The sequence below is a fragment of the Clarias gariepinus genome, chromosome 4, assembly GCF_024256425.1.
Source record: "Clarias gariepinus isolate MV-2021 ecotype Netherlands chromosome 4, CGAR_prim_01v2, whole genome shotgun sequence".
Lineage (NCBI taxonomy): Eukaryota > Metazoa > Chordata > Actinopteri > Siluriformes > Clariidae > Clarias > Clarias gariepinus.
This window is the reverse complement of record NC_071103.1, coordinates 9,249,349-9,265,174: the sequence shown is the minus strand read 5'-3', so window position 1 is coordinate 9,265,174 and position 15,826 is coordinate 9,249,349. Positions and strand designations below refer to the sequence as shown.

The 15,826-nt window shown below is 37.3% G+C and overlaps 1 protein-coding gene across 1 annotated transcript; it reads left to right on the top strand.

The window, feature by feature from the left end:
- The first annotated feature begins 7,138 nt into the window (after positions 1-7,138).
- On the top strand, positions 7,139-15,826 carry gtpbp10 (GTP-binding protein 10 (putative)). Its single transcript, XM_053494765.1, has 10 exons — positions 7,139-7,308; positions 8,308-8,501; positions 8,805-8,896; positions 9,179-9,323; positions 10,554-10,627; positions 11,334-11,386; positions 13,854-13,961; positions 14,073-14,150; positions 14,307-14,430; positions 15,283-15,826. Exons 1-10 carry the CDS (start codon positions 7,276-7,278, stop codon positions 15,537-15,539), a joined length of 1,158 nt encoding a protein of 385 aa, XP_053350740.1. The 5' UTR covers positions 7,139-7,275; the 3' UTR covers positions 15,540-15,826.

Sequence of the window (15,826 nt, the reverse complement as noted above, 5' to 3'; positions counted from 1 at the left end):
GAGACGCAGCCAGCCACAAACTTAGCAGTTCTCCAGTTAATGTTCTTGATTACACCTACACTGTTTCCCGCAATAAGTGAGCTTATGCGTGCGTTTAGTGGGAAACACTATTATGTCAAGAATACCCACGTGGACGTGTTTAGTGCTTTATTACCACCTAGCATGATTAATTATTAACTACCACAGGATTATAAGAGTGGGGGCCAGATTACGAAAGCAATGCCAGGAAATGGAGCAAAACTGTTGTGTTCAACTTAAAGATGTATTTTGTCTACAATCATAATAAAACGTGTATGATTTTACTGGCTAACTGTTTACAGAATGATTAGAATATTGAAACAATTTGTATAGGTAACACGCCCCCTCCCCCTCCAAATAGAGGGAAGAATCATTTTATGCAAAGCAGAGACATATAGTGGCACTAAATATTTTTATATTATCAAAGTTCACATAGGACAGCAGTTTCAAAGATAAAGATCACATCTTTTTTTACACACTGCATACATTTGCATGGATTCTTCTTGCGGCAATTTATGCCAAAAGTTCATCTGCCTTATTTAATTTATACATGATAGTCCTAGAGAATAAAAAATGACAAGTGAATCAAGCTTAGAACTCTAGTTCTATGGATTACCTCTGTGGATCGCAGCCACAGAATATTTTTTTACCCTGAATTTTACAAGAGGGGCTCCATATGAAACCACCAACATGACACAACCGTGAAGAACAAATGCACTGGACAACAGCTGCATGAGAGCAGACTGTGTAGACGTAATTTGGTTCCATATTCAAATAACAGCAGGTGTAATAGTTTCACTCTTTACATATACGATCATGGTCTGGATACACATGCAGCATTGTTACCTAATGATATATTCATTTGCTTATTTATTTTTACAAAGTAATTTCACAAATTTGCAAGCAGCACAGCATTCCTTGTGGTAGGAGCGAATTATATGCTGTACCGCTTTGGAAATAACAATTATGGCAGAAGACACACCAGAAATATGTAATGTTCAGGAACAATTTACCTTTTTGTTCAATTCAGTTGTAAAGCTGTTAGAGCTTTAGAGTTATAAACAACTTTTCACTTTTGTGGTTCAAGGTGTTACATTTATAGCAAAATCAGATGCTCTGCTTCAGACAGAAAAGCACTGCAGCAGGAGGTGAAGACAGCCCAGGACATAAACGGGTCCAGTTGTCCTGCCATTTAAGACATTTACATCAAGCAGTGTATAAGGAAAATCAACCAATATCTCTCTCATTATCTACCACAGTGATTGTTAAGTTTGATTCAACTGATTTGGGTGGTTGGGTGGCTGTCACCTTTCACAATCACTACTTCAGCACTACTGCTAGAACCTCCAAACAAGCGCTAGGCCCACTTAGGGATGTCAAACTTGGCCATTTCCCAAATTAAGAGAGTCTGTTGTCTGTTAAAATTCGTAAACATGAAATTCGTAAAGTCGTAAACATGAAAAGGTTGAGAAGGTTGTTTTAGCAGCTTTACTGCAACTTTATTTTGTTTCGTGGATACTTTACATGGCATTGTACTGTGCGTTGAAGTGCTCAGTGAATGTCAATCAGGTTTACACCTCCATTCAGGAGAAATTGCATCAAGTCTACATTTGACTTGAACGCCCAGCATATTTTGCCCTTTTTGCCACAAAGAAAATGTGCAAAAAGAGTATTAAGAAATTTTACACACACACACACACACACACACACACACACACACACACATTACATGACAACATTATTGTTATTGTAAAGAAATGCAGTCACACCTGAAAAGTTCTCTTTCTCTAAGATGACTCTTGCTTTAAAGGACAGCAGTAGAGAAAATAACAACCATTTAATTTCTTTGCATTTTTAATTTTACAAGTACCCTATTAAACTATCCAAATTCATCTTACTTCTGATAAATCTTTGAGGTGTGCTGTTATAGGAAAATAATCAATAACAGCTGTGATGCAGCCCAACATAAAAAAAAGTTACTTTTACCACATTGATTTTTATTATTATTATTATTATTATTATTATTATTTTTATTATCTATTATTTTTATTATTAACAGCACACCCTGTAGTGTTTTAATCTTTTACAATAGTAAGTTTCCTAACTATATATACCATTTATTTATTTATAATTATAATGTTGTAAATTATCCACAAAACTACAAAATTGTACAAAAACTCTACAAAACTACAAAACTGTAACTGTTTTTTTTAAAAATAAGCAAATATTTACAATAATTTGACTGGAAAATTACTGCATTAATATGCTAATAACATTACTATTAGTAATACAGTGGAACCTCGGGATTGCGAGTATTGCGGTTTGCGAGTGTTCCGCAAGACGAGCAGAGATTTTTAATACATTTTAACCTAAAAACAAGCAAGTCTTGGTTTACGAGTGACGAATATCATGTATCACACATGCGCTTCTTGTTTTGACACCGAGTGTCACGTGATCATAACTGTGCCAACGTTTTTTCTCTATCTTGCACTGCGGAATTGTGGGTAATCGTCCCCCCTGCTGGGTCTTAGCGCGTGTCTCTCACTGGTATAATTAACATCCTTGCACGCATGTATTGTGTACTATAACACTGTGACCACATGTGTGCGTGTAAAACATCTTTTATTTTGTTTGTAAAATGTTCTTATAACACACGTGTATGCACGTGTAAAGCAAAAGAAATTCTTAAAGGTTAGAGGTTAAAGATCCATTTTCTCCCTCTCTGTCGTTATGTGTGTGCGCGCTTAATCAGACACCGTGCCCCTTCACACACACACTCTCGCTTTTACACCACCCCCTCTCGGCTTCAGACACACACACACACACACACACACAGCTCTACACAGAAACACTGCTCTGTCGTGATTCTTTTTAAAGGTAAAGTGCAAGTTCATTTGTTTGTTTGTTGTACTTTACAGCAGTGATTCCATTAGTATGCGCTCACACGAGTGTCATTAGCGATGGTTCTTACTAATTTTTCAGACAAAACAGTCTTTCCATTTATTTGTGTGTGTTTGCATGAAATTTAAATAAGAGAGGAGAAGTGTTTACTGTGTAAAATGAGAAAACTTTACACACACACACTGCTCACATAAACGAAAACACTTATCGGTCGGGATTTATTTTTACTTTTTTTAAAGGTAAAGTGCAGGTTAATTTTTTAATTTTTACTTATATTTTGTATGAATTATTTTTATGTATTTATTTTTTGGGGCTGTGGAACGAATATTTTGAGTTTCCATTATTTTTTATGGAAATATTTGGTCGGATGAGTCCAGATTTACTTCACTGCCACTCAATGGCATGTCAGGGTAAAAAGATCAGGTTCAGGATCAGTATCATTATATGGCAATAAAATTAAGTCAGCTGAATATATATAATGACCAGGTTATCTAATCAAATAATTTATTATTATTATTATTATTTATTATTATTATTATTTTTTACATTTATAAATTAACAGCTTATATTGTTAAAAGTTTATTTCTGGTTTCTTGGTCTATTTGTTCTTGTCGTGTAAATTATTTAACATACAGAATACAGTTTATAATTTATTTTTATAAATCCAAATGTACTGAAAATGAGGTTTACTGCACAACGCAAAAGCGAACAGGCATCACAATTGCGCCATCTTGTGTTCAAAATGATGAGGTGCAGCCTTCAAGTTAATCCTACAGCTTTATTATTATTATTGTTGTTGTTGTTGTTGTTGTTGTTTTTGTTGTTGTACTTCACCTAATAAATATGTGCATTTGAAACAGTTATTTTACAAATCATACATATAAATTGACACCCTATCAATTGTGTCCCCTGGGGTTTCCAGGCTCCCTGTGACCTTACATATGAAAAGAACAAATGAATGAACTGAATTATTATTATTATTATTATTTCTATTTTAGTTCTTCGAAATTTGATTACTGCACCTCGTACAAACTAAATTAGACATAGTTTTATGAATTGATTAATCAATTTATTATAATTTACATGTTTAATTATAAATACAGTGTATTTGTTCAATTTCTTTGTAACAATTCTTGAGATTATAGATAAAATTGTTCTAAAGTCCACAGTAGTCTTATTGAGATCAGTACTATATGAAAAGAGGTTTACCTAGGTCTGAGACTGTTAATACTACAGCGGTGATGGAATTGTAACCACCAAAATCCCAACATAATAATCAAACAGGAGTTCATTTGCCTGATTAATGCACTGCAGACTATTTACTTGACATTTACTCTGTATCAAGATGAGAGAGTCCAGGTTTGCTGCTGTGTTTTGTCGTGATTGGACTGATTATGGTTTTTGATAAATATGTATTTCCTGGACATTGATTTGTTGATTGGCATGTGATTGCTGTTATTGTTTTTGGATATGCTGAGTCCCAGCAGGATCTCTCACTTGCCTGCAGGTCTGTAAAGCTGACTAATGCAGCTTAAATACTCATGTATGTGGACGTGTGTAATTTGTTCCATCAGTGCTAAGGTCTGGCAGTTTAATATTAATATTATTCATGATTACTTTCATCCTAATCACATTTCACCATGGAAGCAGAGTGAAAATGGAAATGCCTCAATAATGTGCTTTGAAATGAAAGAAAGTTTAGTGCATGCTCTTTGAGAGGAATACAAATTTTAAACAATGTTACACAAGTAGTGTAAATAATAGATTTATTCATTTCAAAATAAATTAATTCATAAATCCACACGATCCACAGTTTTATGTTAGCAGCCAGGATTGTTGAGTAAAAAAATCCAAAAACCAACAAACAAACAAAAAACAAACCAAACAGTTTTAGGGACATGGAACACAAACATGGGGATTAGAATAAAAGCTGACGGTCTCCTCTTAAAACACCTGCCCTTCTCCTGCCCAAGCCGTGCGCGCGCGACAGCACGCATTCCACGTAGCGCTCCCAGAAGGCCTGCGCGAGCTTCATGAACAGCTCGTGGTGCCGCGGCTGCGGGGACGCGTTCAGGCGCGTCATAAAGTTCCAGAGCGCCGCCACGCCGTCGAGCGCGCGCATCTTCTGCGCCTCGATCAGCGCGAGCGACGCCGCGTCCCAGCACTCGGTGTTGATTTCGGCCAGGCCGTCCGGCGGCACCGCGCTCCCGACTCCGACCAGCGACTCGGCGCTCAGCATCGCCCTCGGAGCCGAGACCACGTAACAGGAGACTGCGGCGAGTGCGAGCGCGCACACACACCTGAGGCTGAATCCCGCGAGTCGGTCCAGTGTCAAAGTCTTCATAGCTTTAGTTAAAAAAAAAAAAAAAAAAGACTTAATTTAAAACAAACAAAACATCAAAACTTGTTTGATGTTTGACTGTTCTGCTCGGAGATTATATATCTCTTTGGTTTTTGTTACAACATTATATATATATATATATATATATATATATATATATATATATATATATATAAAATTAAAAACATTAAAACGATAATGTTCGGAATCTAGAACTTTAAACAACCAAAGCAGTGAGAGAATAAATGAGAGTAGCCTACCTTTTTACTCCGGTAGATCCTTAAGATCAAAGCGTCGCAGTGAACAGGTCTCCTGCCCAGTAAATTGCTTTAAATCGATCTTTTCATTAATCTTATTGTGATCTCCAGTTTTTACGCAGGAACACAACAGAAGCGAGAATAAACGTGCTTTGTGAACGAGTCTCCGCACTTCTGAAAGATGCTAAGGGCGCACGTGCAAACGATTCGAGCGTCACTGGACTGCGTCGCGTGCACTTCTGTCCCCTCCGTGTAATCTACTCAAGAGATAATGAATGAGGGGTGCAGGTTAAACAGAGCAGAAAAGCTTTTGGTCCATCGAAAATGCCCATATGCACCATGATGCATGGGTGTCACTTAGCTGTGTCTTCCAAACTTTTTTTTTTATTATTATTATTATTATTATTATTATTATTATGTATGGAGACTTTTGGGACTCCCTGTGCATTTCTAAGGTGAATTTTGAAAACCTGGGGCAGGATTTCATTTCTGCCTTGAAAAGTCAACATATGACTTACTCTCACTTATCAACTATACCGCTTTATCCTGTATACAGGGTCGTGGGGGCCTGAAGCCTATCAGGAGATGTTGGGCACGAAGGGGGTACAGGACGCCAATCCATTGCAGGGCACATACACACACTCATTCACACACGCCGGGCAATTTGGGAACGCCAATTAGCCTAATCTAGGAAACCAACCAAGCACATGCAGAAATCAACCCCGGACCCTGGAGGTGCAAGGCGACAGTGCTAACCACTGTCAAGTCATTAAATAAATTATGAACAATAATCTGAATTAATCGGTGTAAGATTTGTATGTTACTTAAGTTTCTCTAATAGGTAGTTGCAATTACTTTCGACTCTTATACTCTTATACTTATTGTTCAGATGAACAATATCTAGCAATTTTAATATTTTGCCTTGCACAATATTTGCTGCTGCTATTTACATTTAAGCATTTGGCAGACACCCTTACCCAGAGTAACTTACATTTAATTTTTTTACTTCTGCAAAATTGAGGGTTAAGGGCCTTGTTCACGGGCCCAACAGTGGAAATTTGGTGGTGCTGGGGTTTGAACCCACCACCTTCTGATAAGTAAGCCAATGCCTTAACTGATGAGCTACCTCTGGTCCAGAAAAAAAAACAGAATAAGTTGCAAACGAACTTTTTCTTTGCTGCTATTATAACACGAAATGTTTAGTGCATTTACTATCTCATGGGCACTTTATGTGCACTACCTCAATTCAGCTCTGGTGAGCGCTACAGTCACCGGTGTATTGCCTTGTGTTGCTGTTTGCACATTTGCACAAACGCAATTTACGTATATGTCTTTTGTATAGTTCTAAGCTAGTTTTGTTCTTTTATGTTGTAATATGTACAACTTGGTCCTGGGGGAACGTTGTTTTGTTTTACTGTGTACTGAACTGTTTATGGCTGAAATATGACAATAAAAGGCGACTTGACTTGACTCATTTCGCGGGAAAACAGCGTGCTTGGCAACACGGCGCAAGAGGATGAGCCAGATGTAATAGACGCAAATTTCAGCCAATGAGAAGAGCTCAGCAACCAATCAGAAGAAAGCAGGAGATTTGTACTTCCGGTTTGTAGAACGCGTCTCCTTCGTCACACACATGGCTGTAGGTCGAGCGTTCATAACGTAGAAAATAAACCGTGTGTGTGATTGCTTGCGAGTTTGCCATAACTATTAGAGGTATTGATAATTTGCTATAAAGAATAATCGAGAAGTTTCTTCAAAATGGTTTGGATCAGCAGAGTGTGTTGTAGAAAGGTTAGTAAATATTGTACAATTATCTGTTCATTTGAAAACAAAACATCTATCTATCTATCTTGAAGGCGAGAGGAAACTTTGAAGTTCTATAGCTTTTTGTTTGTAAAATATATGATGTATATTAATATCAGTAATAATGTCAAAACATATTGCATATAACACATATAACCAATTCTCTGAGTTCTCATCATTTTGTGTGTATGGAAATGCTCTTACTTTCACTATTAAACATAGCTATGGTTTTTATTGTTGGCTTCTTTTTTTTGTTTTTTATTTTTATTTTTTTAAGTTCACCAAGTGTGTTTGTGCACCAAGTGATCTCCATTTGTGACTCCATTCACTTTACAAAGTTGAGAGTTTAGCACTATCCTTCCTGGTTTATAGAAACAACAGTGAGGGCACTAAATATGAAATTATAACAGTGTAAGGGCACTAAATATGAAATTAAAATGGTGTAAGGGCACTAAATATGAAATTATAACAGAGTGTAAGGGCACTAAATATGAAATTATAACAGTGTAAGGGCACTAAATATGAATTGGCATTTTCAAAAAGCAAATATGAATGTTATAGTCAGGTCCACACAAAGCTTTTTGCTTCTAATTGTTTTTCTATGTGGGTCATAATATTCATGGATCATAGTATCTAGTAACTGTTGTAATATGGATATTTAGGATGTTTTGATTCTAAATAGAAATCGTCTGCCACTCAATTTTCAAAGAAATTGTGTTGCAGCACAAACGTTTACCAAAGAATATATTTGAATGAGTTTCTTTTGAATCGTGATGACATCCTGAAATGACTTGCATTGGTCTGTATTGTTCATGGTTTACCGGTTCTATCAGATTCTTTTATTTGTAATTGTATCGAAGCCAATAAGTCCCCAAGCCCTGCTAGAATCCGCAGTGCCGGGAACGAAAACATTAATTTTTAAGCATTGATTTAAACAGACGCTACAGTAAACCCCATCACCTTGTTTATTTCTCACTCTGATTACAGTACGGAAACTTTGTGGATAACCTGCGGCTGTATGTAAGAGGTGGTAGTGGTGGCATGGGCTTACCCCGAATGGGAGGACAAGGTGGAAACGGAGGAGACGTGTGGGTGGTGGCTAAAAAAGACTTCACTCTGAAACGTATTAAAGACAGGTTTCCACATAAACGCTTCGTTGCTGGTGTGGGCAACAACAGCAGGTGTGTATGTCAAGGCGCATGACCCATATTACGTTATCATCACTGGTGTACGAGTTACTGTGTAATAGTTTACATAATGTTGGTGATTTTTCAGTAAGCACGAAGGTAAACAAAAAGTTTTTTTTTGTGTGTACAGTATGTATGCCTGATTTGTCTTGATTAAATCAATTACAACATTTAATTTGTGGTATAACTTAAATTTTATTGTTAAATGATATTATTTAGTTTTGGTTATCTCAGTTAAATAAACAAAGTGTTGGTGATGATATACAAGTTGTGCATTTGTGTCCTGTTTTTTTCCAGTATCCGTGCGCTGAAAGGAGGAAAAGGGGAAGATGTGGACATCTCTGCTCCTGTTGGAATCTGCGTGACTACAGATGATGGAAGGGTTTTAGGTAACATTGCACAAGTGTATGGGGGGGCAGGGGAATAATCCCGGGCTATATTTATAGTTGGGCGGAGAGGGCATCCTGGGCCATGTTTGTAGTTGGGTTTTGGCAAGTATTATTAGTATTATTTGTAATAGTAGTGCATATTACTAAAAGCTGTTCATGGAGTGCAGAATGGGTTTGTTGAGCAGGGGTACTCTAAAACCAGCCTTTTCTAAGAAAAGGGTTTAGTCATCCCCCGCTTGTAAATTTAAGGTGATTAATCATTTGGGCCTGCTTGTTTTATAGGAGAATTGAACCATGAAGGAGAAAAGGTTCTAGTGGCCAGAGGTGGTCTTGGTGGATCTCTTCAGTCTGGATTTTTACCCAATAAAGGACAGACTAGGCACATCCGTCTGGATCTTCGGCTCATTGCAGACCTGGGTCTTGTAGGGTGAGAGAAAGTGCATGCCACATATACATCACAATATACAACAGTTAGTTCCAACCAAGTAGCCTGATTGGATGGGAGGCATTCCTTAAGCATCATAGATGTTCTAACAACCATTAATTACGTTAACTGTCGGTCACCAGCCTGGGTAAAAGTAGGTCAGTACAGTCTAAGGAGAGAGCATCTTCCTGCCAAAACCCACATTCAGAACCAGTCACAGAAGCACTTTCAGCAAGAAAACACATCTGATAAAGTTGTCATCTTAGAAAAAACTTTTTCTGCTTTAGTAATTGCTTCTAAGTCCTTTTAAATTGCCACTGTGTCATCCTTGTTGGTCTGTTCAAGGCTAATGTGAGCTACAAAGCTAACTTGCTTCTCACACAAGACTGAATTGAAAATCCCTCTCTAACCTCTGATCAAGGGCACTACTTGGTGTTTTGAACGAGGGATTGTACAACCCAAGAACTCAGAAGTGGAAATATAAAGTAATGGCTACGACAGTTAATTTAGTTGTGTCAGCCAAGTTGTGAGATTGTTTATCTTTAGAGAATCAGGTCCCAAAATATACTGTACAAATACAGTTTTTATTTTAGACTGTAATACTTATCATACAGTAATATATTTGAGACATTAAGTATGCAATGCAAAACCCCCATTTCATACAGTACCATTCAAAAGTTTAGACACAAGTTTGGATTTATTTTCCACATTTTGGATTACTGATATTTTTTCTTTTAAACAATGAAATAACCCATTGGCAATAGGTAATTAAGTAACAACAAGAAGAACAATAAGTTGTTTTTGTTAAGACAAGGTGATAAGGTCAGCTAAGGTCAGCAAGGTTCTTGCAAGAACAGTATTGTCAAGCTCTCATGAAGACCTTCCCAGGAAAGCAAGACCAAGACTTACCTCTGCTGCAGAGGAGAAGTTCATCTAGAGCTACCTGTCTCAGAAATCACCAATTAACAGCCAGCACCTCAGATCAGAGCCCTTATAAAGGCTTTAAAGAGCTCTACTTAACAGATACATTATTTAGAAGAAGTAGAAGAAATAAAAATCAGGAAAGACCATGGAATTAGAAGGTGCATCTAAACTTTTGACTGGCGTATTTTATATATTTACTGTATATTGTTTATATACAACATACGTTCGTGTTCGTCAATCTGCTTAAAACTTCACTTTGTGCTAAACCTATTATAATTTTTTGATTTATTTATTTATTTATTTTTAAAGGTTTCCTAATGCAGGTAAATCCTCTTTACTGACAGCCCTGTCACACGCCACACCTCAGATTGCCAGCTACCCATGTGAGTACTAATAACCAAATAAACTAATATTAATTTATTTCTGTTTTTTGCGTGTCAAGTGATATGCTTTTAATATATTCGATAACTGAACTAATTGATTGTAATTTGATGCAAATTGATGGTTGATGAATTTTAGTTAGTCTAATTAAGGTTTATGTGGCTCTTTCATTGATCTATGTGTGAAGGGAAGCATGTGTACATGGTGGAATAGTAGTTTAATTTGATTGAATTTAAATAAAACTGATATCTATCATTAGCCCTTTAGTTAAGCTGATCATTAATGTCATAACTGAGTAATCACCAAGTCATGACCAGTAAATAAGGTTTTTTGCTTTAAAATTAAGTTAATTTTAAAGTAACTTCTGTTCTGTAGGTTGTCCAAGAACTCAGGAATCAATGGGAATAATTTGAGCATATGTTTTTTTATGTGTTAAACAAAGTTCAAGAAAAAAAATATACCGTGGTGTTTCAAATAGTTGATGGCAAATTTTTGGACATCCTGTAAACGCTTAGTTATCCTTCTTGACGTCTGAGTGTAAAGCACCGACATTAGCTTTTATTTCACTGCAGATAAACTTCCACTCTTTATGTACTAAACATTGTAATGTGCATTATTATAGAAGTTATTGTTATTACATAGTTTAATCTGTTATTTTATTTTATTTTATTAGCATTCTAACACTTTCACTTGTATATTTTCTTACAGTCACAACCCTGAGACCTGAGATAGGGAAGGTGATGTATGAAGATCATAAGCAGGTAAACAGCTTCTTGGGTACATAAACTTAAAAAAACTGCTAAATATTTATTTACTGTATGTCTACCCCAAAGATGCTGGGGGAATCATTAATACCAATTTGATTAACTATTATGATTGATTAACTAAAATGTAATAATTGGTTTAGATCTTACTTGGCACCGTTAGCATTTTGCTAGCATACAGTATGTACAGTATAGTGTGGGGCGCCACATGGTCCTCTATGCCTCTCCCTATACTGTATATTAAGCCCCTTGTACATGCATTATGCAACCATAATGTGAAGGGTGTTCAAGTCAAACGGAACTTTTAATTGTGCAGAATACCAAAACATAGTTTTTAGAGTAAAAACTTAATTTATTTCTCTATATAATCCCCTGATACACTAATGCACTTATTCCAGCATTTTACTAGTGCTTGAATACCATCAAGGTAGAAACTTTTCTCAGTACACCAGAAGCTTGATCTAATTTATTTCTGAAACACTGGCCTCCCAGGAACTTTTTTAATGGCAAAAATGTGTGGAAATGGCTTGAAGTAAGGTCTGTATGGGGATGTGGCAGTAACTCCCAGCCGAGATCCTGTAATGTGCAAATGGTGTCTGTGTACAATTTCCACAGGCAGATGCATCTCTTACGCAAGTTGACAACGTCATTTATTGTTTTTTTGGGCTTTTTTTTAAGGATATGGTGTTCCACTTGCTGAACATTCAGAAATTAGTGCAGTGAGCGCCGAGCCACCTCGGCCATGATTGTCATTCACAGACCATTTGCACAGACCATTTCCACCGTTCAAATGTTTAATGCGGCCAAAGATCTCATCACCATAGCATGCTCTAGGTCTTCTCTAAATGTCTTCTCTAAAACCCAATATTTCTTTCACAATAGAACATGGAGAACATAACATAAACTGAGAAATTTTACACTTTTTATCTAATAAATAGGCTCATTTTAAATTTGATGCCTTCTACAGGTCTCAAAAAAGTTGGGACAGGGTTACAGGCTAAAGGGCTGAAAAAGCAAGAAATTTTTAAAAGATTCAGCCAAGTTAATTGACATTAGACATTAGGTCTATAACATGATTAGCTATAAAAGGAATGTCTTGGAGAGTCTCTCAAAAGTAAAAATAAGCAAAGGCTCATTAATCTGTGAAAGAATGCATAAAAAGATTGTGGATTGTGAATTCTTTAATAAAAATTAAAATAATGTTTCTCAACATCAAACTGCAATGGCTTTGCAAATCTTAATATCTATAGTGCATAACATCAAAAGATTCAGAGAAACTGGAGTAATCTCTGTACGTAAGGGACAAGGCCCTCAGACGACACTGTCATCGGCATGATTGTGTCATTTACATTATTAAATGGGCCCAGGAATACTTCCAGAAACCACTGTCAGTAAACACAATCCGCCGTGCCATTTGCAGATGCCAACTAAATCCCTGCTCTGTCAGGCAAAAAGGAAACCATATGTAAACATGGTCCAGAAGCACCGTTGTGTCCTGCAAGTGTCCTCCAAAGTGTTCTTTGGTCAGACGAGTCAAAATTTGATTCTTGTTCAAATTCCTGTTAGAAATTGTGGACGCCGTGTCCTCTATGCTAAAGAGGAAAGAGACCTTCCAGCGTGTTATCTGCATTCAGTTTAAAAGCCAGCATCTCTGATGGTACTGGGCCAGGGGTAGGTCAGTGGTTAAGGCATTGGACTACGGTTCGGAAGATCCCAGGTTCAAACCCCACAACCTTGGTGGTTGCCACTGTTGGGCCCTTGAGCCCTCCTTAACCCTCAACTGCTCAGATGTATAATGGAATTAAAAAGTGTCTGCCAAATGCCTAAATGTAAATGTATTGAGGTGCATAAGTGCATACGGTATGGGCAGCTTGCATGTTTTGGAAGGCACTATGAATGTCATTTCCTGAATATGAAGGTTTCAGACGATGTATATTTCAGAAAAGGCCTTGTGTATTTCGGCAGGACAATGCAAAACCACATACTGCAGCTATTACAACAGCATGGCTTCGTAGTAGAAGAGTCCGGGTGCTGAATTGGCTCGTCTTTCATCTATAGAGAACATTTGGCATTAAACGGAAAATATGTTAAAGACGACCACGGACTCTTCAGCAGCTACAAACCTGTTTCAGGAAAAATAGGACCAAATTCCAACACCAAAACTCCAGAAACTCATAACCTCAATGCCCAGATGTCCTCAGACTGTTTCAAACACCATGGTAAAAATGCCCCGTTCCAATTGTTTTGAGACCTGTAGCAAGCATCATATTTGAAATGAGCTAATTTTGTGTAAAAAATCTCCGGTTAAACATTTATGTTCTCTATGTTCTATTGTTTAGAAAATATTGGCTCATGTGATTTGAAAGTCTTTTAGTTTTCATTTTATTTAAATTTAAAAAACGTCCGGATTTCATGTTGTATTTGTGCCCTTGTATGATCAGCCGTTGTTATTGTTTTCTTACAGGTGTCAGTGGCAGATTTGCCCGGCTTGATTGAGGGTGCTCACATGAACCGAGGCATGGGCCACAAGTTCCTAAAACATGTGGAAAGAACGAAACAGCTCATGTTTGTGGTACGTTGCAATATATAACCCTATTCAAAAAAGTCTTCTTCATTTCAGTGACTTTATTGTTGGTTTAAAGCCCATATACTTTATATAAATCTTTTGTCTCTGATGTCTCAGGTGGATGTATGTGGGTTTCAGCTGGCCAGTAACACACCATTTAGATCTGCATTTGAAGCTGTGCAGCTGCTTACCAAGGTACATCCTAGTGAAAATACAGTAATAATGATAATGTGACGTTCAACAGAGAATAACATGTTATTTATAAAATAACATGGATTGATTTATATCTAATCAAGATCACATATGATCATGTCAGTTTCATGCTTTAATCTCAGCCTGGGTTTTGATCAGGAACTGGAGTTGTATAGGGAGGAGTTGCTGTCCAAGCCAGCCATCCTGGTGGTTAATAAAATGGACCTGCCTGAGGCCGAGGAGAAGTTCAGAGAGCTCGAGACCCAGCTCGAGAATCAGGAAGGTGAGGATGCTGTTACAGCTTCACCGAAGTAATTCAGAATTGTAGAAACAGGACTAGTTCTCCTATGGTATTGAGGATGTTTAAAAATTAAATGGTTTGCATGATTGAACTATACAAGATTATAACTGTACTGAAAAGAGTGGAGAGCAGCTGCCTGCCAAAACCCACATCCAAAACCAGTCATGAAAGCACTTCTGATAACAGTATGTCATACTAAACAACACTTAAACTTAAGCTCTCAAGTTGTTGATATTGTCTCTGAACCGTCTGTGTGGTTCTGTTTATGGCTAACATGAGCTTCAACACTACCTAGCTTCTATCACAAGGCTGAATCCCATATCCCTCCCTAACCAATGATCCGGGGTACTACTTGTGTGGTGTATAAGGAATTGTATACCCAATATGGCACACTAGCTTCCCATTTAACCCTATTTGGGATTCAATCCAGAAATCCTGGAAGTTGGGTGATATTCTAAAACAGGATAGAAATAGAAAGGGTAACTTTACACAAAATTACAAGATTTACACAACTGTCCTCCATGTGCTGGTGGAGAAAATTAACTGGTTAAATAAACAAACAAATCATAATTTGTTGTAAAACTGTGGTTTAAATGCAATATAACACTTGAGGCTGTGCTGAATATCAGTACGACTGTGATGCCATCGTGGATACGAGAGTGCAGTGAGATATTAGTTCATCAGCACTCACTTTTCTGTGATAGTGCTTAATTTTAGCTACATACTGTACCACTGAAAAAATGACTTTTCATAGATTTGTACGGTGGTATAATTGTGTAATATTGTAAAATAGTGCATTTTTCATAACCTACTGTTCTCTTGTTAATTATATAGAGCTGACACACCTCCTTCCTGAAGACATGATACCGAAGACCTTCCTCCACTTTAAACACACTGTTCCCGTTTCAGCTCTGACTGGCCTCGGCCTCCCTCAACTTAAATCAGTCATCCGTAAGTCGCTGGAAGAGCAAGAAGACATCGAATCAGAGAGAAACCGTATAGAGAAGCTTCAGGAGCTGAGACGAGAGATTCCCGTTGTTCCTAAGCCCACGTGGGGGCAGCCTGGCTCGGAGCCACTGAACTGGAACTGATCATATGAGGAGGCATTAAACTGGAACTGTTCATATGGTTAGTATTACAACCAAGTGGTCACCAATTCACAAGAACTATAATTCCCCAAGTTTGTTCAGCAGTGCTGCTCTGGACTTTTGAACCATTTTTGAGTCCTATTAAATCTCCACCACTGGACATTTTCATCCCACAGCCGATGTCTTCGCAGGATGGTTGGAAAGAAGAAGGGGAAAATGTATGTGTTTAATATTTTTTTACAGTTGTGTCTAGATATAAATATATTGTAAATAAAACTGTGCATCTCCTA